Genomic DNA, 23,073 nt, shown 5'->3' with positions numbered 1-23,073 from the left:
AGTTCAAAGATATGTGAGGACTGACTTTAAGTGATTATTGAGGGATACCTATACCAATAAATTATCATTTTATGATTTTTGTCAGGCAACCTGCTATAATAAAAAGGTAAGGGACGTAATTTGGATACCATATCTGACATCAAAGTGATTTTCTAAGTACCTATAAAATGATACTGACTGTCTATACAGCTACAAGCATGGTTGTATATGTAAAAGTGATTATGTAGTGGTAAGCTGGTAAGTACTAGGGGGGAAATTTAAGTACGGAAAACAACCCCTGTTATTGGTGGCGTAGGTATAGCTAAGTACAAGGTTAATTTGAAAAGTTACATTAGGTCCTACCTGAATTTTAAAGCCATTTTATATCTGTCTGTATCTGAAATTTAACCAAAGAGTAGTTGGAACTCTAAACTGATGGTTGGCTTTACATATGTCTTACCTAGAAAATCTAAAACAATACTAAATGTATAATTTGTGCGTGTTAGGTTACTTTCAGCAGAACATCACTTAAGCAGAATACAGCTTTACATTTGAAAGAAAATATAGGAGACGACATACAGGTAAGTTGGATACAAGTTATACCTAATGGACAGGTTTGCCAGCCTAGTTAGCTTGGTTGATAGCGTAGGAGCTAGGCCGCGGGTTCGATTACCGCCCGGGGTGGATTTTATCATAATGTTCGTTCTCGGAACGGCTGGCTTTCTCCTATCCTGTCTTCCTTTTCTCTTCAATTTCGGGACTAAATGCTAAGGTCTAGCATTTAGTTACAGTTCCCTCTATCGAACCTCTTAGAGGAGAAAAAAAGAAAAAATGCCGAATTTGTAATGAAATTGGAGAAACACTTATTTACTTCTACTTTATCAACCTTGTTTAAACTAACAATGCATTTCTCCCTCTCTCGTCGCGGCAGGTAAAATGAGTGTGGGCAACGGCGTAGACAGTGGTATCCTGATCCGATCCAAAGGTATTCCGGTCATCTTCCAAGACGAACTGGAAGAGCGACTAGAAGTCTCCAGTGGCACCAAATCCCCCATCATACTCAAAGAAGAAAAGCCTCCACTCCCCCCACCCGAGTATAACCGAGACAAAAACGACTTCTCGCGAGACAAAAACGACTATTCCCGATCTCAGCCGAACGCGACCACAGCCTTGCTGTCGGACATTGACGACACCTCCCCTTATCACCCCCCTCCTCCTATTCGTCCTGCCCCTACCTATAGATTACCACCTCCGTATTCCCCTCCATAACAGTGTGTTGATAGGCTCGTCTAAATGAGTTTCCTATGAGTGTGATGATGATAGAGATAGAGGACGTGAGAACTGAGATATTTGAACTTGAGAACTGAGATGTATTGCATGTAAGAACTGAGATGTATTGAAGTTGAGAGCTGAGATATATTGAACTTGACAACTGAGATTTATTGAACTTGACAACTGAGATATATTGGACGTAAGAACTGAGATATATTGAATTTGAGAACTGAGATTCATTGAACTTGAGAACTGAGAAATATTGCACTAAAAGTGCCAAATACATTTAGATAAAATTATTGTGGAGTTAATTAGAGAATACAAAGCTAAAATCAGAAATGACCTCAGTTACGACTTCTTCCTTTATCAGCATCACATTATAGAAAACCCTAGACTTGAGCCATATGTTACTGCCAAATCTTTGTGTAGTCAACTTGCTATGTGTATGACATTGTACGTAATCACGTATGTGAGTGTTTTTATGTTGAAATTTTGCATGATAGTCAAAAGTTATAGTGTAGTTTCTTTTCAAGAAAGCTCCTCGACATTTTTAAATCGCGGACAATTTTTTATATTGACATTGAATTTACATTTAAGTAATCGCTATAAGATAATATTGTGAACATCTTGGACTTCTATTGACTTTGGGTTTGGGAAAACATACAGATTAATTCAATATAAAGATCTTTTGAAAAGCTTTAAATCTTCCTACTTTTTGGCGAAAAAATCGAGTGCACATTTTGTTGAGATTTGGCCTTTAGGTCTCGTATTATACTATACCTAACTACAGTCTGAAAAGATTGATACTACGCCTTGATAGAAATACTTTCAAGTCAAGTTTAAAAAACTTCAAGTCCTAAAAAAGAATATTAGCTAGGTCAAAAAGTCCTTTTTGCAAAAGACTCACGTGTCAATATACTCGTATGTACTCATATTTTACGATATGTGTCATTTTTTATATTTTGTGTTCCTATGTTAGAATTTTAAATTGTTTTTCATCCCCTCCGCCTATTTATGTTTTGTTTTGTATTTTGATTTTTTTTTTTAAATAATTAATATTTTTCCATATTTTACGATATGTGTCATTTTTTATATTTTGTGTTCCTATGTTAGAATTTTAAATTGTTTTTCATCCCCTCCGCCTATTTATGTTGTGTTTTGTATTTTGATTTTATTTTTAATAATTAATATTTTTCCTTTTTTTTTTACATGTACTAATAATTATTTCTACTTCGCCAGATTTCTTCCCTTCCTGTGGTAAATGTGTAACCCAAACGCACAAGATGTGTTTATTATATCATTTGTTTTTATAGTATGTTTTGAAAGAGACAATTTTATTTAAGCTTACCCTACGTATATATCTTTCGCCGATGTGGACAGATTCCGCACAAAAATACCTTCTTTACGACACATATCTTCTTCTTCTTCTTCTTCTTCTTCTCAGATTCCGCCCAAAAATACCTTCTTTTCGACCAATATTTCTTCTTTTTTTTTTTTTTTTTTTTCTTTCAAATGTAAAGCTGTATTCTGCTTAAGCGATGTTCTGCTGAAAGTAACCTAACACGCACAAATCATACATTTAGTATTGTTTTAGATTTTCTAGGTAAGAAATGTAAAGCCAACCATCAATTCAGAGTTCCAACTACTCTTTGGTTAAATTTCAGATACAGACAGATATAAAATGGCTTTAAAATTCAGGTAGGAACTAATGTAACTTTTCAAATTAACCTTGTACTTAGCTATACCTACGCCACCAATAACAGGGGTTGTTTTCCGTACTTAAATTTCCCCCTAGTACTTACCAGCTTACCACTACATAATCACTTTTACAGCTACAACCATGCTTGTAGCTGTATAGTCAGTATCATTTTACAGGTACTTAGAAAATCACTTTGATGTCAAATATGATACCCAAATTACGTCCCTTACCTTTTTATTATAGCAGGTTGCCTGACAAAAATCATAAAATGATAATTTATTGGTATAGGTACTTTTATCCTTCAATAATCACGTAAAGTCAGTAATCACATATCTTTGAACTTTTGAAGCCTTTCTTCTTTCAATAATATGTCTTGCAACTTATAATAACACAAGTTGTATAGCAAATTATGTGACGTTAGTGTATAAATTCCCTTTTTCTACGCTTTTTATAATACTCTTCCCTTTTTTGTAACCCTTTATGATAAATGCCTTTACCTTATGATTGATGTGTCCGTTGGCTTGGTAAAAAGTTTAAAATAGGTGTATTTTCCTTTTGGAACCACTTTATAATTGACCACTGCACTGCTCCATTCAGTTGGAGTAGTGGTCAGACCTGTCAGTTTCCCAAAAGAAAAATACACCTGATGTAGGCGTGCAGCTCTCATTGCGTGTCTGCTGTATAGGAGACGACATACAGGTAAGTTGGATACAAGTTATACCTAATGGACAGGTTTGCCAGCCTAATTAGCTTGGTTGATCGCGCGTCTGCCTTCAAAAAGGACTTTTTGACCTAGCTAATATTCTTTTTTAGGACTTGAAGTTTTTTAAACTTGACTTGAAAGTATTTCTATCAAGGCGTATCAATCTTTTCAGACTGTAGTTATAGTATAATACGAGACCTAAAGGCCAAATCTCAACAAAATGTGCACTCGATTTTTTCGCCAAAAAGTTGGAAGATTTAAAGCTTTTCAAAAGATCTTTATATTGAATTAATCTGTATGTTTTCCCAAACCCAAAGTCAATAGAAGTCCAAGATGTTCACAATATTATCTATAGCGATTACTTAAATTTAAATTCAATGTCAATATAAAAAAAAAATGTCCACGATTTAAAAATGTCAAGGAGCTTTCTTGAAAAGAAACTACACTATAACTTTTGACTATCATGCAAATTTCAACATAAAAACACTCACATACGTGATTACGTACAATGTCATACACATAGCAAGTTGACTACACAAAGATTTGGCAGTAACATATGGCTCAAGTCTAGGATTTCTATAATGTGATGCTGATAAAGGAAGAAGTCGTAATTTCTGATTTTAGCTTTGTATTCTCTAATTAACTTCACAATAATTTTATCTAAATGTATTTGGCACTTTTAGTCCAATATATCTCAGTTCTCAAGTTCAATGTATCTCAGTTCTCAAATTCAATGTATCTCAGTTCTCAAATTCAATATATCTCAGTTCTTACGTCCAATATATCTCAGTTGTCAAGTTTAATGTATCTCAGTTGTCAAGTTCAATATATCTCAGTTGTCAAGTTCAATACATCTCAACTCTCAACTTCAATACATCTCAGTTCTTACATGCAATATATCTCATTTCTCAAGTTCAATATATCTCAGTTCTCACGTCCTCTATCTCTATCATCATCACACTCATAGGAAACTCATTTAGACGAGCCTATCAACACACTGTTATGGAGGGGAATACGGAGGTGGTAATCTGTAGGTAGGGGCAGGACGAATAGGAGGAGGGGGGTGATAAGGGGAGGCGTCGTCAATGTCCGACAGCAAGGCTGTAATCTCTATCATCATCACACTCATAGGAAACTCATTTAGACGAGCCTATCAACACACTGTTATGGAGGGGAATACGGAGGTGGTAATCTATAGGTAGGGGCAGGACGAATAGGAGGAGGGGGGTGATAAGGGGAGGTGTCGTCAATGTCCGACAGCAAGGCTGTGGTCGCGTTCGGCTGAGATCGGGAATAGTCGTTTTTGTCTCGCGAGAAGTCGTTTTTGTCTCGGTTATACTCGGGTGGGGGGAGTGGAGGCTTTTCTTCTTTGAGTATGATGGGGGATTTGGTGCCACTGGAGACTTCTAGTCGCTCTTCCAGTTCGTCTTGGAAGATGACCGGAATACCTTTGGATCGGATCAGGATACCACTGTCTACGCCGTTGCCCACACTCATTTTACCTGCCGCGATGAGAGAGGGAGAAATGCATTGTTAGTTTAAAGAAGGTTGATAAAGTAGAAGTAAATAAGTGTTTCACCCATTTCATTACAGATTCGGCATTTTTCGTCTTGGAAGATGACCGGAATACCTTTGGATCGGATCAGGATACCACTGTCTACGCCGTTGCCCACACTCATTTTACCTGCCGCGACGAGAGAGGGAGAAATGCATTGTTAGTTTAAACAAGGTTGATAAAGTAGAAGTAAATAAGTGTTTCTCCAATTTCATTACAAATTCGGCATTTTTTCTTTTTTTCTCCTCTAAGAGGTTCGATAGAGGGAACTGTAACTAAATGCTAGACCTTAGCATTTAGTCCCGAAATTGAAGAGAAAAGGAAGACAGGATAGGAGAAAGCCAGCCGTTCCGAGAACGAACATTATGATAAAATCCACCCCGGGCGGTAATCGAACCCGCGGCCTAGCTCCTACGCTATCAACCAAGCTAACTAGGCTGGCAAACCTGTCCATTAGGTATAACTTGTATCCAACTTACCTGTATGTCGTCTCCTATACAGCAGACACGCAATGAGAGCTGCGCACAGCAACATTATCACAATCACCACCAGGGGCGCCACAAACGTGATCAAATATTCCACACTCGCATTGGCCGGCGTATTCTTGCCACTGTAGGCGGGTTTTCTCTCCACCCCGGGGGTGTGCAGGGGGGTTTTCAGGCCCTCGCATATTCCGGTGGGTATGACTGAGGCATGCTTCACCCCGTAATCTTTCTCCAGGCTGGTGACTAGGGATTCTTGCAGAAGGTCATCTTCAGTCAGGAGAACCTGGAAGATGAAACAAGGCATTTTTTTTCCCTCTCAAAAACAAAAGATCCATTATGTTTATTATTTATTTGTATTTATTAAAACCATTGTTTTGTTCTCATTTGCTCATTGACTTGAATACTTTTGTACTCAAAATAATCTCTCTCTTTCAAGGCTCAAAATACGTTTAAATAAATCAATGGAATTTGATGCACAATCATTATTCAGTAGAATTAGGAAAATGATTATTTTATAAAGAGAGACTCCAAAAGATCAATGTTTCAGTTTCCAAAGGGGACTGGAACTGTTTCCGAAAGTTTCCCGAAAGGAAGGTACACCTGATCTGACCTTTGTTTGTTTTGTTTAATTAAAAAAAAAAAAAATATTGTACCAAATACATGAGACCTTGCTTAGACTGCGGGAGTAAAGGGACTTTTTACTTTCTTAGTCTCATTCTGGTAGTATAAGCAGGGTATATTCTATTCTATTCTACCTCCTTTATTTTTAGTAATGTCCACTTTTGATCTTACCTCTCTCAGAAGACCAATAGTCGTCTCCGGGCACTCCACATTGCTGGCTAGGGTACGGTTCGCCCATCGCACCACCGTGCTCTTGCCCGGCTCCTGCGGATTATCTTCGAACTCTATATTGACGATCTTGGACGCATTCCTATCACCAAACAGACCGGCTAACTTCTCGAGGAAGGCTCGCTGGGCCGCGGGTTGGGCGAAGGTGGAAGAGGGCCGGGCCAGGGTGAGGCTGAAGCTGGCACTGTAGTAGGCCGGGCCTGGGGACTTGACGATCACTTCAAGACCGTCGTTGGCCATTAGGCCGTTGCTGTCTTTGCAAACCTGCGGGGAGATGGGAACCTTGTGAGACACAACCATTTGCTAATTTTCATCAGTAAATGTTTCGTCAAACCAAATTCAAAAGGTTTTTTCCAAGAGGTTTCATAGAGGCAACTGTACTTCCTAATTTCGAACGATTTTTTTTTAATGAGGTTCCTTTTTACCAGCCATTCCAAATTTGCGTATAAAATTAAAAATTTATTAATAAAATGCACTCACCATAGCAGACAAAGTTAATAATATTTCAATCCGAATCATATTTCATATTATCACCACATAACAATTCAAAGACACAAAGGTGTTTTTCAAGATCGACATAAATCGTACACCCTGCTAGGAGGCATCTTTACGACTAACTTCATTCACAACTGTGGACATATTGAGACTCAGCTCTTTATCTTACTCGACAGTATTAATAAGGTAACCATACTCAACTCATACTAAACAATGATAAATTGATCAATAAACATTCTCCGTTAACACTGATTGGAGCCAAAGAAACAAGAAAGCCATATACATACACAAGTAAACTGAACACACATTATATGCAGCTACGAACATGTTTACATTAAAATATCACCATGGAATCTAATCAGACAAAGAAAGGTAATCAATACAAAAAATTATAAACAAATAGGTAGGTATGTACATATCTTAATGGGAATACTATCAGCATTAAAAATCTTTTTCAAAGAAGTGGACAGTAATCAGTTGAATGCAATATACATATCTTGATGGAGACAAATGTAACAACGGAGTTCTTATCGTCCGAAATCGAAGAGATAAAGAGAATTTTATTTACTTAGCATAAAAATAATAATAATAATAAAAATATTCTTCAACTATGACTCATAAACTCGGTAGTCCACAAAGGAGTAGTTCTTTTTTGTAACTCACTCATTTACTCGTTACTCATCTCTAGGTAAAATACAAGGAAAAAATGACTCACCAATTGATATTCCCGTCTGCCCAAATCCGTTAGCTGAGGTATTCCATAAAACTCTTGATTCTTGGCATCGAACTGCAACCAGTGAGTTGGAGGGATGGTTGTGCGATCCATGGTCATCAGATGAAGCTTCAGCTTTCTTGTTCCCCCATCCTCGTGATCGAAGAAGGTGTCCTGTGAACAATTGAGAGGGAGGGCATTTTGTTAGTCCGAACTAAGGTATTAATATGTTTGATAAAGCTTTTACTTGTCTCGTTGGTGTAGTGGTCAAAACGCTCGTTTGGTAAAAAGGAGGGAGTGGGTTCAATCCCAGACGAGGTGTAGAATATGGTTCTCAATAAAACTTGACAATTTCGCCACAACAACTAAGCTTGCAGTTACGAGTCTTTCTTTTGAAATTTTACCTAAGGATTTCATCTCCTCAGCTCAAACCCAAATGTCTACACTGAAAAAATGCTTCTTTCTTTTTTACCGCGGGTAGATTCGTGTATAAGCTTATCCAACCTTTAGGAGAGTTTTGCCCCTACACCTAAGCCTCGGAGTGGGCTTTTTGTGTTCTTTTTTACACCGAAAAAAGCTTTGTATCTTACCTCGGGTACATGGTACACCAGCAATTCTCCGCTGATGGCTTCCAAATGATCAATAGGGTTCCGAATCAGCGGCACTTGGTTCTCCAGCTTCACTTTCACCACAGGGGGAGGCGGTGAGTCTTCACAATGACCTATACCTCGCCAGGTGATGTTCTTGACGGTCATTAGTCTGCCCAGAGCCCGCGTTAGAACGGGTTTAGCCTGGCCGGTGGTGGTGTTGGAAATCACCTGCGAAAGAAATGGAAGTGTTAATACCTGTGCCTTCTATTTCTTCGCCTTTTCCCGTGTACAGACGGGGTCGGCGTTTTTCGTCAGCCTCTCAATCAGCCCTAACTAGGGTGATTGCTTTGGGCTGCCATTTGGTTTTGGCTACAAATTTTACGAGGGGATGCTCTTCGCGCTCAACCTTTCCTATTTCTTAGCAAGGGAAATTCAGGCTGGTATACTCCCTGTTTAAAGTTCCCCAGCCAGACTAAGCTGGTCTCACTACTCCCTGTTTAACATCCCCCAGCCAGACAGTAATACGGTAATGTACGAGCTGTCTCCTTTATTACCATACGTAGCGATCCATGGTCATCAGATGAAGCTTCAGCTTTCTTGTTCCCCCATCCTCGTGATCGAAGAAGGTGTCCTGTGAACAATTGAGAGGGGGGGGCATTTTGTTAATCCGAATTAAGGATTTCATCTCCTCAGCCCAAACCCAAATGTCTACACTGAAAAAATGCTTCTTTCTTTTTTACCGCGGGTAGATTCGTGTATAAGCTTATCCAACCTTTAGGAGAGTTTACCCCTACACCTAAGTAAGCCTCAGAGTGGGCTTTTTGTGTTCTTTTTTACACCGAAAAAAGCTTTGTATCTTACCTCGGGTACATGGTACACTAGCAGTTCTCCGCTAATGGCTTCCAAATGATCAATAGGGTTCCGAATCAGCGGCACTTGGTTCTCCAGCTTCACTTTCACCACAGGGGGAGGCGGTGAGTCTTCACAATGACCTATACCTCGCCAGGTGATGTTCTTTACGGTCATTAGTCTGCCTAGAGCCCGAGTGAGAACGGGTTTAGCCTGGCCGGTGGTGGTGTTGGAAATCACCTGCGAAAGAAATGGAAGTGTTAATACCTGTGCCTTCTATTTCTTCGCCTTTTCCCGTGTACAGACGGGGTCGGAGTTTTTCATCAGCCTCTCAATCAGCCCTAACTAGGGTGACTGCTTTGGGCTCTTTGCACTCAACCTTTCCTGTTTCTTAGCAAGGGAAATTCAGGCTGGTATACTCCCTGTTTAAAGTTCTCCAGTCAGACTAAGCTGGTCTAACTACTCCCTGTTTAACATCCCCCAGCCAGACAGTAATACGGTAATGTACGAGCTGTCTGCTTTATTACCATACGTTTATATGTACGGTTATGATATCTCACCTCTAGTAAGTTGTTTATCTGAGCAGTAGGACATTCATTGCGAGGTAGAGACTCATTGGTGTAGGTAAACACATACGGTTCCTTATTGGTCACTACAGAGCGTACGGTAATGTACGAGCTGTTACCACTATTACCGTACAGGTCTAGCAGAATATTGTACACGAATATTTGCCAGTCCACCATTGACCCAAACTTGAGTGTTCCTGAGAGATAAGGAGAAGAAAAAGTAACGTTAACATTGGTGAACATACTTAGTACAAATGAGCACGTCTGCCTTGCAAGCGCTAGGTCGCGGGTTCAATTCCCGCAAAAACAAACAAACAAACAAAAAATGGCATTTTCCTATAAATATACGATACTTTTTTTCTTGCCTTCTATTATTATTTTTATGCTAAGTAAATAAAATTCTCTTTATCTCTTCGATTTCGGACGATAAGAACTCCGTTGTTACATTTGTCTCCATCAAGATATGTATATTGCATTCAACTGATTACTGTCCACTTCTTTGAAAAAGATTTTTAATGCTGATAGTATTCCCATTAAGATATGTACATACCTACCTATTTGTTTATAATTTTTTGTATTGATTACCTTTCTTTGTCTGATTAGATTCCATGGTGATATTTTAATGTAAACATGTTCGTAGCTGCATATAATGTGTGTTCAGTTTACTTGTGTATGTATATGGCTTTCTTGTTTCTTTGGCTCCAATCAGTGTTAACGGAGAATGTTTATTGATCAATTTATCATTGTTTAGTATGAGTTGAGTATGGTTACCTTATTAATACTGTCGAGTAAGATAAAGAGCTGAGTCTCAATATGTCCACAGTTGTGAATGAAGTTAGTCGTAAAGATGCCTCCTAGCAGGGTGTACGATTTATGTCGATCTTGAAAAACACCTTTGTGTCTTTGAATTGTTATGTGGTGATAATATGAAATATGATTCGGATTGAAATATTATTAACTTTGTCTGCTATGGTGAGTGCATTTTATTAATAAATTTTTAATTTTATACGCAAATTTGGAATGGCTGGTAAAAAGGAACCTCATTAAAAAAAAATCGTTCGAAATTAGGAAGTACAGTTGCCTCTATGAAACCTCTTGGAAAAAACCTTTTGAATTTGGTTTGACGAAACATTTACTGATGAAAATTAGCAAATGGTTGTGTCTCACAAGGTTCCCATCTCCCCGCAGGTTTGCAAAGACAGCAACGGCCTAATGGCCAACGACGGTCTTGAAGTGATCGTCAAGTCCCCAGGCCCGGCCTACTACAGTGCCAGCTTCAGCCTCACCCTGGCCCGGCCCTCTTCCACCTTCGCCCAACCCGCGGCCCAGCGAGCCTTCCTCGAGAAGTTAGCCGGTCTGTTTGGTGATAGGAATGCGTCCAAGATCGTCAATATAGAGTTCGAAGATAATCCGCAGGAGCCGGGCAAGAGCACGGTGGTGCGATGGGCGAACCGTACCCTAGCCAGCAATGTGGAGTGCCCGGAGACGACTATTGGTCTTCTGAGAGAGGTAAGATCAAAAGTGGACATTACTAAAAATAAAGGAGGTAGAATAGAATAGAATATACCCTGCTTATACTACCAGAATGAGACTAAGAAAGTAAAAAGTCCCTTTACGATGGGCGAACCGTACCCTAGCCAGCAATGTGGAGTGCCCGGAGACGACTATTGGTCTTCTGAGAGAGGTAAGATCAAAAGTGGACATGACTAGAAATAAAGGAGGTAGAATAGAATATACCCTGCTTATACTGCCACAATGAGACTGAAAAGTCCCTTTACTTCCGCAGTCTAAGCAAGGTGTTATGTATTTGGTACAATATATTTTTTTTTTAAATTAAACAAAGGTAAGATCAGGTGTACCTTCCTTTCGGGAAACTTTCGGAATCAGTTCCCTTTAAAAACTGAAATATTTATCTTTTGGAGTCTCTCTTTATAAAATAATCATTGTCCTAATTCTGTATAAAATTTTTTTTTTTTTTTTTTTTTTTAATTAAACAAAACAAACAAAGGTCAGATCAGGTGTACCTTCCTTTCGGGAAACTTTCGGAAACAGTTCCAGTCCCCTTTGGAAACTGAAACATTGATCTTTTGGAGTCTCTCTTTATAAAATAATCATTTTCCTAATTCTACTGAATAATGATTGTGCATCAAATTCCATTGATTTATTTAAACGTATTTTGAGCCTTGAAAGAGAGAGATTATTTTGAGTACAAAAGTATTCAAGTCAATGAGCAAATGAGAACAAAACAATGGTTTTAATAAATACAAATAAATAATAAACAAAATGGATCCTTTGTTTTTTGCTATAAAAAAAAAAAACAACAACAACAACAACCCATGTATTGTTCTATCTCCCAGGTTCTCCTTACTGAAGATGACCTTCTGCAAGAATCCCTAGTCACCAGCCTGGAGAAAGATTACGGGGTGAAGCATGCCTCAGTCATACCCACCGGAATATGCGAGGGCCTGAAAACCCCCCTGCACACCCCCGGGGTGGAGAGAAAACCCGCCTACAGTGGCAAGAATACGCCGGCCAATGCGAGTGTGGAATATTTGATCACGTTTGTGGCGCCCCTGGTGGTGATTGTGATAATGTTGCTGTGCGCAGCTCTCATCATGTCCCTAAATTTTACCCCAAAGACTTTTTCCAACGTCAGACATCGGTACTTTTCAATCTCTTCTGCTGTTGTAAAGAAATGCTTAGCTCGTAATCTAATCTTGATGGTGCCATCTTTTATAAATTTATTTATTACATACCTACTTAGAAGAAATAGAAAGTAAGAACACATTTGTTGGTTTTGTTTGTATGAAAGATTAACATTTTGTATGAGTTATTATTTTATTCAGAATGGTTTTGTTCATGAAAATAACAAGTTGAAAATTGAAACTTTTTCTATAATGATCAGACATTGTGAAGCAGTTATGTCGTATGGATATCTTCCCCTAATAGGTACTAGTTGTCAATCCAAATGTTATAATGATTTCGTGAACCTATAGTTTATCCCTGTATGATTCCATTTGATAGCGTAGGAGCTAGGCCGCGGGTTCGATTACCGCCCGGGGTGGATTTTATCATAATGTTCGTTCTCGGAACGGCTGGCTTTCTCCTATCCTGTCTTCCTTTTCTCTTCAATTTCGGGACTAAATGCTAAGGTCTAGCATTTAGTTACAGTTCCCTCTATCGAACCTCTTAGAGGAGAAAAAAAGAAAAAATGCCGAATTTGTAATGAAATTGGAGAAACACTTATTTACTTCTACTTTATCAACCTTGTTTAAACTAACAATGCATTTCTCCCTCTCTCGTCGCGGCAGGTAAAATGAGTGTGGGCAACGGCGTAGACAGTGGTATCCTGATCCGATCCAAAGGTATTCCGGTCATCTTCCAAGACGAACTGGAAGAGCGACTAGAAGTCTCCAGTGGCACCAAATCCCCCATCATACTCAAAGAAGAAAAGCCTCCACTCCCCCCACCCGAGTATAACCGAGACAAAAACGACTTCTCGCGAGACAAAAACGACTATTCCCGATCTCAGCCGAACGCGACCACAGCCTTGCTGTCGGACATTGACGACACCTCCCCTTATCACCCCCCTCCTCCTATTCGTCCTGCCCCTACCTATAGATTACCACCTCCGTATTCCCCTCCATAACAGTGTGTTGATAGGCTCGTCTAAATGAGTTTCCTATGAGTGTGATGATGATAGAGATAGAGGACGTGAGAACTGAGATATTTGAACTTGAGAACTGAGATGTATTGCATGTAAGAACTGAGATGTATTGAAGTTGAGAGCTGAGATATATTGAACTTGACAACTGAGATTTATTGAACTTGACAACTGAGATATATTGGACGTAAGAACTGAGATATATTGAATTTGAGAACTGAGATTCATTGAACTTGAGAACTGAGAAATATTGCACTAAAAGTGCCAAATACATTTAGATAAAATTATTGTGGAGTTAATTAGAGAATACAAAGCTAAAATCAGAAATGACCTCAGTTACGACTTCTTCCTTTATCAGCATCACATTATAGAAAACCCTAGACTTGAGCCATATGTTACTGCCAAATCTTTGTGTAGTCAACTTGCTATGTGTATGACATTGTACGTAATCACGTATGTGAGTGTTTTTATGTTGAAATTTTGCATGATAGTCAAAAGTTATAGTGTAGTTTCTTTTCAAGAAAGCTCCTCGACATTTTTAAATCGCGGACAATTTTTTATATTGACATTGAATTTACATTTAAGTAATCGCTATAAGATAATATTGTGAACATCTTGGACTTCTATTGACTTTGGGTTTGGGAAAACATACAGATTAATTCAATATAAAGATCTTTTGAAAAGCTTTAAATCTTCCAACTTTTTGGCGAAAAAATCGAGTGCACATTTTGTTGAGATTTGGCCTTTAGGTCTCGTATTATACTATAACTACAGTCTGAAAAGATTGATACGCCTTGATAGAAATACTTTCAAGTCAAGTTTAAAAAACTTCAAGTCCTAAAAAAGAATATTAGCTAGGTCAAAAAGTCCTTTTTGCAAAAGACTCACGTGTCAATATACTCGTATGTACTCATATTTTACGATATGTGTCATTTTTTATATTTTGTGTTCCTATGTTAGAATTTTAAATTGTTTTTCATCCCCTCCGCCTATTTATGTTTTGTTTTGTATTTTGATTTTTTTTTTTAAATAATTAATATTTTTCCTTTTTTTTACATGTACTAATAATTATTTCTACTTCGCCAGATTTCTTCCCTTCCTGTGGTAAATGTGTAACCCAAACGCACAAGATGTGTTTCTTATATCATTTGTTTTTATAGTATGTTTTGAAAGAGACAACCATTTTATTTTAGCTTACCTTACCTTTTTTCGCCGATGTGGACAGATTCCGCACAAAAATACAATAATATTTCAATCCGAATCATATTTCATATTATCACCACATAACAATTCAAAGACACAAAGGTGTTTTTCAAGATCGACATAAATCGTACACCCTGCTAGGAGGCATCTTTACGACTAACTTCATTCACAACTGTGGACATATTGAGACTCCAGCTCTCATTGCGTGTCTGCTGTATAGGAGACGACATACAGGTAAGTTGGATACAAGTTATACCTAATGGACAGGTTTGCCAGCCTAGTTAGCTTGGTTGATAGCCATAGAAGAACTGTAAAAGTGAAGATCTTATCGTCCCGAAATAGAAGGAAAAAAAATAATAATAATAATAATAATAATACATAATAATACATAATAATAGTAACAGGATAGGAGGAAACCAGCTATTCCGGGACCAAGGACCAACCGTCATCTGTTTAGAGAACTTTGCATTCAGTTTAGCATGGGCAATATCCCCAATGGATGGGTTAAGCTTATACGAATCTAAACTTAAACGGAGTTTAAACTCACTTTACGGCCCTCGGGGGTAACAATGAAATAAGGTAGGAAAAGTCTAGTATTTTACTTTCCCAAATTTCAACTCTTATCAAGTTTGTTTCCCCTCTTTTGGAGTGATAGCGCCTGTACTTGAAACATGAACTATTTGACCTATGGTAAAACTCGGTAGGTACTTACCTCGAGTACTACCCATATCAGGAGGCAGAGTAGGGGAAGACTGAAAGGAAGAAGCGATCTCATTCTCAGCAGAAGATATGGTAGACAGACTGGGCAGAGTATGGCCTAGTAAATCGGATAGATTCCCGTAAGGGATTTCCGGCACGATTTGTTCAGGAATCTGGAGGAAAAAAAATAATGTGTTGTTTACAAATGTACATTAAGTAATAGAGAAGTTCCAGGAGGTGGGGGAAAAGGTCATTAGAGGGCAGCCAAAGTTGGCGAGAGTGTGGAAAAGGGCGTTGGGGGCCTTTAAAGGACAGAGTATGGCAAAAAGTGGGCGGCAAAGGACACTGGGAGTAACAAAGGGGCAAGCCGACGCTTCGCGTTGCCTTGCCGCCCCCTCCCAGCGTGCCGCCTTTTTTTTATTTTTATTTTTTTACAAAGAGTTTCTTATCCTAAGCTTAATATATGCTTCTAAAATGGGGGCCCTGTTCGCGGGAATAGTTTGAATAGGCCTTAATCTGGGGCTGCCTAGTCCCTACTATCGTGATGGGTATCCTATCCAGGTATTGAACGCAGAAATGAAAACACGGTTGATTGAATTTTGAATTTTGTTTTATTTCCTATTTACGTTTCTCATTCTGGCATTTTCAGTTTCTTCTTCTAGTTTCTCGTTTGAACTTTGAGGGCTCATTTTGAAGCTAATCTTCGTTTTTTTGGAATTTTGAGGATTTCTTTTAATTTTTGAATCTTCATACCTTCTGAAAATTTTTTGTGGAGATTTTTCTGTAGAATTTTGGAGATTTCTTGTAGAACTTTGGAGATTCATACTTTCTTGAATTTTGAGGAAAATTTTGGAGATTCATGCTTTCTTGAATTTGGAGATTTCTTGTAGAATTTAGGAGATTCATACTTTCTTGAATTTTCAAATTTTCCTGTATAATTTTGGAGATTCATACTTTGTTCAATTTGGAGATTTTCTTGTATATTTTTGGAGATTCATGCTTTTTAGAATTTGGAGGTTTCTTGTAGAATTTTGGAGATTCATACTTTCTTGAATTTTGAGGAAAATTTTGGAGATTCATGCTTTCTTGAATTTGGAGATTTCTTGTAGACTTTAGGAGATTCATACTTTCTTGAATTTTGAAATTTTCCTGTATAATTTTGGAGATTCATACTTTGTTGAATTTGGAGATTTTCTTGTATATTTTTGGAGATTCATGCTTTTTAGAATTTGGAGGTTTCTTGTAGAATTTTGGAGTTTCATACATTCTTGAATTTTGAGGAAAATTTTGGAGATTCATGCTTTCTTGAATTTGGAGATTTCTTGTAGAATTTTGGAGATTCATACTTTCTTGAATTTGGAAATTTTCCCGTATAATTTTGGAGATTCATACTTTGTTGAATTTGGAGATTTTCTTGTATATTTTTGGAGATTCATACTTTCTTGAATTTGGAGGAAAATTTTGGAGATTCATGCTTTCTTAAATTTTGATATTTCTTGTAGAATTTTGAAGATTCATTCTTTCTTGAATTTTGAGGAAAATTTTGGAGATTCACGCTTTCTTGAATTTGGAGATTTCTTGTAGAATTTTGAACATTCATACTTTCTTGAATTTTGAGGAAAATTTTGGAGATTCATGCTTTCTTGAATTTGGAGATTTTCCCGTATAATTTTGGAGATTCATACTTTGTTGAATTTGGAGATTTTCTTGTATATTTTTGGAGATTCATACTTTCTTGAATTTGGAGGAAAATTTTGGAGATTCATGCTTTCTTAAATTTTGAGGAAAATTTTGGAGATTCATGCTTTCTTGAATTTGGAGATTTCTTGTACAATTTTGGAGATTCATAGTTTCTTGAATTTTGGAGGTTTTCTCGTGGAATTTTGGAGATTCATGCTTTTTTTAATTTGGAGGTTTTCTTGTGGAATTTTGGAGATTCATACTTTCTTGAATTTTGGACGTTTTCTTGTAGAATTTAGGAGATTCATGCTTTCTTGAATTTTGAGGTTTTCTTTGAGAATTTTAGAATTTGTACTTTTTAAATTTGGAGGTTTTCTTGTATAATTTTGGAGATGCATACTTTCTTAAATTTGGAGGTATTTGGAGGTATTCTTGTAGAATTTTGGAGAGTCATAGTTTCCTGAGTTTTTAGGTTTTCTTGGTGATGAAATAAACTAACCAAAGTTAGAGGCCCATTCAAAGAAGTACTTCACAATTTGATGTGTAAAAAGTGAGTGAGTTATAAAAAAGAAGTACTCTTTTCAGTGGAATAGGTACTTAGTCAACGTGTCAGATCTAAAACACGTAGGAAAAGTGTTCAAAGGTCTTCTCATAAAATGATATCGCAAAAAAAAAGTAATAATATCGATGCAATAGTGAATTTTATTACTGAGGAAAAGTGCAGATAATGACGTCAAAGTTATGTACTTGGTGAAATAGCCCCCTTGATATTTAACATTAGAAAGTGGACTTGGGGAGATTTAATTCGATACTTACAGTGCGTAAATCTCTTGTCTGGTCTTATTGAACTGAATCCAATAGTTAGGGGAAGTGGGTTTGATTGAGAGTCTCAAATGACGTGTATCTCCATCTTCATCATCATGGAACGTATTGGCTGGGATCTCGTACCTGGAGACATTGAATAAGACACATTAGTAAGTACATTATATTTTGCCCTCAAGGTGTTTAATGTCACTAACAGTAAAAAAAAAGAAAAAAAAATCACTTGTGAAAATAAAATTTAAATAAAAAAGAAGATCGATACTGAATTACTGACAGCAGTAAACCAATTACACAAATAGTCTTCTAGGCCCAAAATTGGAGATTCATACTTTCTTGAATTTGGAGGTTTTCTTGTGGAATTTTGGAGATTCATACTTTGTTGAATTTGGATATTTTCTTGTAGAATTTTGGAGATACTTAGTTTCTTGAATTTGGAAATTTTCTTGCAGAATTTTGGAGATTCATACTTTTTTGAATTTGGAAATTTTCTTGTAGAATTTTTGACATTCATACTTTCTTGAATTTGGACTTCGAAATTTGGAGTTTTTGTAGAATATTGGAGATTCATACTTTCTTGAATTTGGAGGCGTTCTTCAAGAATTTTGTTTCTTTTCTTCTTGAAGGTTCATAGGTAACTAGGTAGAGCTGTTTCCAATTTCAGGTATACATGTTGTACAGTTGTTTCGAATTTCTGGTACCTGAATAGGATGTTCGCGGATTTCGCGATTTTGTTCGCGGATTTTGCGATTATGCTCGCGGATTTCGCGATTATGTTCGCGGATTTGAAATTTTGGAGATTCATGCTTTCTTGAATTTGGAGATTTCTTGTACAATTTTGGAGATTCATAGTTTCTTGAATTTTGGAGGTTTTCTTGTAGAATTTTGGAGATTCATACTTTTTTGAATTTGGAGATTTTCTTGTGGAATTTTGGAGATTCATACTCTCTTGAATTTTGGAGGTTATCTTGTAGAATTTAGGAGATTCATGCTTTCTTGAATTTTGAGGTTTTCTTTGAGAATTTTAAAATTTGTACTTTTTAAATTTGGAGGTTTTCTTGTATAATTTTGGAGATGCATACTTTCTTGAATTTGGAGGTATTTGGAGGTATTCTTGTAAAATTTTGGAGAGTCATAGTTTCCTGAGTTTTTAGGTTTTCTTGTGGAATTTCGGAGATTCATACTTTCTTGAATTTGGAAATTTTCTTGTAGAATTTTGGAGATTCATACTTTCTTGAATTTGGAGGTTTTCTTGTGGAATTTTGGAGATTCATACTTTGTTGAATTTGGATATTTTCTTGTAGGATTTTGGAGATTCATAGTTTCTTGAATTTGGAAATTTTCTTTGCAGAATTTTGGAGATTCATACTTTTTTGAATTCGGAAATTTTCTTGTAGAATTTTCGAGGTTCATACTTTCTTCATTTGGACTTTTTTTTTTCCCGCTGGGCGCTAGGTAGCACCACAAAATAGTTATTAAAAATGAACCGAGGTTCGTTATGCCCAAGGAACGGCCATTCACCCTACATGTTGTACAGTTGTTTCGAATTTCTGGTACCTGAATAGGTAAGTCTATTGTTTTTGTAGAGCTGTCATCTAATTTTCTGTTCAACAGATGACTTAGTGTCGCGGCATTGTCTGAAGATGTGTTGGTATTTTGGATTTGGAGATTTTGTGTGAGTGAGTGTCCTTTTTTAACTTGAATTTTTTTCGTGAATTTAATTTGTAATGTTGTTGAATGAATTTATTTAGAAGGCAGCTTACATTTACTTTTTTGATAGGTGAAAAATAAGTATTTGTCTTCTGGCCATTTGGATTGAGGTTTATTTATTTAATTTTATTCTGAGGCTTAGGTGATGGGCAATATCCCCAATGGATGGGTTAAGCTTATACGAATCTAAACTTAAACGGAGTTTAAACTCACTTTACGGCCCTCGGGGGTAATAATGAAATAAGGTAGGAAAAGCCAGACTCACCATTGGTGAAGTAGCCTCCTTCTCGTACAAACTAATCGAGGAAGGTCGCGAGGCGACAATTGCATCACCGGATATAAGAGACGAGTTGTCCCCTGCATCGATTGGGATCCGATGTCTATGCCGGTGCCCCAGTATGGATTTCTTGGTTGTTGTAATGGGAATGGCATCAGGATCTTCTTCTTCATCTTCTTCTTCTCCCACGCCATCTTCATCTGAAGTGCGGGTACCATCATTCATGATCTACGAAGGGAAAATTCAATTAGTAAATAATTTGCTACTATTTTGTTATTGTAAAAATAGCTTGCTTTCTCTTATCTTGACTTCCTTCTCTCTTCGATTTCGAGTATTTTCGAGACGATAAGATAAGACCTTAACAAAATAAAAGTCAATAATTAAGGCTGGAATCGAACCTTCGGCTTTTACTTACAAGAAAAATGTCTTAACCATTCAAGATTATACTCACATCTCGTCGTTCTCGGAACGGATTGATATTGTTGATAATATGCCACCCCATGACAGGCAGCTGCAGTACTTCTGACAGCGTTCCATCCCGTGCTATATGCTTCATTCTTTCCACCTGTGGCATCTTCTCGGCCCAGATCTCTCCTTCACAACCAACCTACGGGAATAGAAGAAATGTCAATTCTAAATGGATGCCTTTTTTACACTAATGGTGGCTGGGCTAAATTTTTCTGTAGAAATGAATAAAAAAAATCTATTGATACCTCCTATGTACCATCATTTTCAGCTGAACTCCGTACACATAAATCTCACTCCGAAAAGGATGGGTTACCTAAGCTCTTATTAATCTACTATGTACCATCATTTTAAGATATTTCCAAACGTCTACAACAAAAAGCCCAAAAATATTTTTGCGAATCAATTTCATTGCCATTTAAATTTCCAAATCTAAGATTTTTCAAACAAAAATCAATTCTGTTGGGTCTAATAGACCCCACCTTACAAATTAAGAATTAAAATGCTTAAGATATTTCCAAACGTCTACAACAAAAAGCCCAAAAATATTTTTGCGAATCAATTTCATTGCCATTTAAATTTCCAAATCTAAGAATTTTCAAACAAAAATCAATTCTGTTGGGTCTAGTAGACCCCATATCACGAATTAAGGATTAAAATGATACTTACTTGCCACATAATGACGGTGGAAGTGTCGGATCTTTTCCTCTTCACATCTCCCTGTCCTGAGGCTAGAATAGAGTCCGAGTTTGAATCCTGATACCTTTGAGGTAACATGGTCAGTTGATTCTGAAAACAAAGGAGTGATGAGAATCATGTAGAGATGTAGACAGTATTAAGCGTGCCGGAAGGCGCGCGAACGTCAAGACTTCAAAGAGCCGTTCGACCTGTATTTACATGAAATAAACACATGGTTTCAAGTTTTCAAGGTTTAAAATATGAACAATGTAAAAAGTAGCTGACTAAAAAGTAAGCTGACGGATAAGGTTCGTTCTCGGAACAGCTGGCTTTCTCCTATCCTATCCTTCTTCTCTCTTCGGGACGATAAGACGTCGCGTCGGCAGTTACAGTTCCCTCTATTTATATCACCAAAGTACGAGACTTTTTTTTAGGTAGAGAGAATTTAAATTTAACTCAAGTGAGACAACTTCCATTTGACACATAAAAAACTGTAAGTTTTTATATTGGTTTTACACCCATATGCTTGTAAAACACAACAACTTAATTCACACTCTTTCCTACTACAAGGACAAGCCATAAAAAATGAACTTATACCGTAGTAATACCGTATGTAAGAATAACGTATCTTCACATCTCCCTGTCCTGAGGCTAGAATAGAGTCCGAGTTTGAATCCTGATACCTTTGAGGTAACATGGTCAGTTGATTCTGAAATCAAAGGAGTGATGACAATAGTGTAGACTTTGTACCTTTGTAGACATTTAAATAAAGCGTTGAAGAAAGGTAAGATTTTAAGGTTTAAGTTTAAACTTTAAAATATGAAAAATTTAAGAAGTAGATAACTACATAGCTAACGTCCTTTCCTCTGTTTTACATAATACAGAACATATTATGTTGATTACGTTTAAAAAATACACTATACCAACAATGCTTTTTTTTTACCTTGGGAGAATTTAAAATTACCTTAAGTGAGACAACCTCCACTTGACACATAAAAAACTGCAAGTTTTTATATTGGTTTTACACCCATATGCTTGTAAAACACAACAACTTAATTCATACTCTTTCCTACTACAAGGACAAGCCATAAAAAATGAACTTAGACGAAGTAATACCGTATGTAAGAATAACGTGGAGCTCAAAATCCAGTACTTTTTGGGACTGTACTGCACTGGCCGCCAAAATTCAAAATTTGCTCGTGTCCGCCATTACACGCTTTTTTTTTCGCGTACCCCCAGAGGGTCTCTCACGTACCCCCAGGGGTACGCGGGTACGCGTACCCCCCGGTTGAAAACCGCTGCACTAGAGAGATACGACATGCAGGCTAAGTGCTGCCAACGCATTTTACGAACACGGTCTACAAGAGGAATCCACAAGAAGAAGAACAAGTAGACGACAACATGGAAGAAACTTTAAGAGCAAGTTACATGAAGAATACTATCGTCGGGTTATTGGGTACTTGAGTGCATAATAATCTAATGAATAGAAAAAATAAATGTGAAAACAATGTTTATGATAATGAATTACCTATCCTGTTGTCATGTAAGATATATGCGATTGGGTAACAAAATATATATGTATAAGGAATGAACCCAGAAAGTAAGCCCGTAGCCCAGAAACATATTCGCACTCGAAATTCGAATCTATTTTTGTCGACCAGGGGGATCCAACCCGAGATCTTCTGTAAAGCAGTACAGAGCAAAACACTGCTAATGGAAATAGGCCACTTTGCCTAGCGGTAACATATAGGCCTACTAAATCATACGAGATTCCTGGCTGAAGACCCCGGATTAGTTCCGGAATTCATCTTGCAGCTAAAACGGTAGATGAATATTGCTTCATAAAACAGAAGATGAATTCTAGCTTCAGTTTTCACATTTTCTCACACAAATGAGCTCTGATCTTGAAATTTGTCGCGACGACCTATGATCTCAAAGCGAGAAAGTTTTAGATAACATCTGATCTTGAAATTTGTCGCGACGACCTATGAACTCAAAGCGAGAAAGTTTTGATAACACTTCAGTCGATCATTTAAGACCGGTTTTAGCGTTACCTATGTTAAGCTACGCCGAGGAAGGCCAATAAATGGATGGGTGACTTGAACATTATATTGGGAATAAAGG

General features: G+C 37.3%; 2 protein-coding genes and 1 long non-coding RNA gene across 3 annotated transcripts in view; 2 read left to right on the top strand and 1 right to left on the bottom strand.

Annotated features, from left to right (window-relative positions):
- The first annotated feature begins 547 nt into the window (after positions 1 to 547).
- Positions 548 to 2,260, top strand: LOC103507301 (dystroglycan-like). Its single transcript, XM_008471760.3, has 2 exons — positions 548 to 560; positions 911 to 2,260. The coding sequence occupies exon 2, from the start codon at positions 916 to 918 to the stop codon at positions 1,246 to 1,248; it is 333 nt and encodes a 110-aa protein (XP_008469982.1). The 5' UTR covers positions 548 to 560; positions 911 to 915; the 3' UTR covers positions 1,249 to 2,260.
- A 1,693-nt stretch (positions 2,261 to 3,953) lies between these two features.
- The window catches only part of LOC103507479 (dystroglycan-like), a 36,230-nt gene continuing 17,110 nt past the window's right edge, over positions 3,954 to 23,073 (bottom strand). The window contains exons 6-20 of the mRNA XM_026822175.1: positions 20,941 to 21,060; positions 20,258 to 20,413; positions 19,795 to 20,034; positions 18,152 to 18,264; positions 17,817 to 17,948; positions 15,947 to 16,073; positions 15,334 to 15,493; positions 13,381 to 13,673; positions 9,749 to 10,018; positions 9,201 to 9,428; positions 7,753 to 7,923; positions 6,486 to 6,806; positions 5,688 to 5,976; positions 4,762 to 5,155; positions 3,954 to 4,597 (exon numbers count right to left, since the gene is read on the bottom strand). Coding sequence (XP_026677976.1) covers positions 4,818 to 5,155; positions 5,688 to 5,976; positions 6,486 to 6,806; positions 7,753 to 7,923; positions 9,201 to 9,428; positions 9,749 to 10,018; positions 13,381 to 13,673; positions 15,334 to 15,493; positions 15,947 to 16,073; positions 17,817 to 17,948; positions 18,152 to 18,264; positions 19,795 to 20,034; positions 20,258 to 20,413; positions 20,941 to 21,060 — 2,958 coding nt within the window. The 3' untranslated portion in view covers positions 3,954 to 4,597; positions 4,762 to 4,817. The remainder of the gene's footprint in view (positions 4,598 to 4,761; positions 5,156 to 5,687; positions 5,977 to 6,485; positions 6,807 to 7,752; positions 7,924 to 9,200; positions 9,429 to 9,748; positions 10,019 to 13,380; positions 13,674 to 15,333; positions 15,494 to 15,946; positions 16,074 to 17,816; positions 17,949 to 18,151; positions 18,265 to 19,794; positions 20,035 to 20,257; positions 20,414 to 20,940; positions 21,061 to 23,073) is intronic.
- On the top strand, positions 11,370 to 12,232 carry LOC113466701. Its single transcript, XR_003391023.1, has 2 exons — positions 11,370 to 11,438; positions 12,112 to 12,232. It is a non-coding gene; the product is annotated as an uncharacterized LOC113466701 (long non-coding RNA).

This window comes from Diaphorina citri, unplaced genomic scaffold (assembly GCF_000475195.1).
Source record: "Diaphorina citri unplaced genomic scaffold, Diaci psyllid genome assembly version 1.1 scaffold15, whole genome shotgun sequence".
In the NCBI taxonomy this organism is placed as follows: Eukaryota; Metazoa; Arthropoda; class Insecta; order Hemiptera; family Psyllidae; genus Diaphorina; species Diaphorina citri.
The sequence above is the reverse complement of the archived record's forward strand: the minus strand, read 5'-3'. Positions and strand labels throughout refer to the sequence as shown.

Excerpts from the sequence above, each read along its gene's own strand:
- LOC103507301 (XM_008471760.3), top strand. The coding sequence starts at position 916 with ATGAGTGTGGGCAACGGCGTAGACAGTGGTATCCTGATCCGATCCAAA.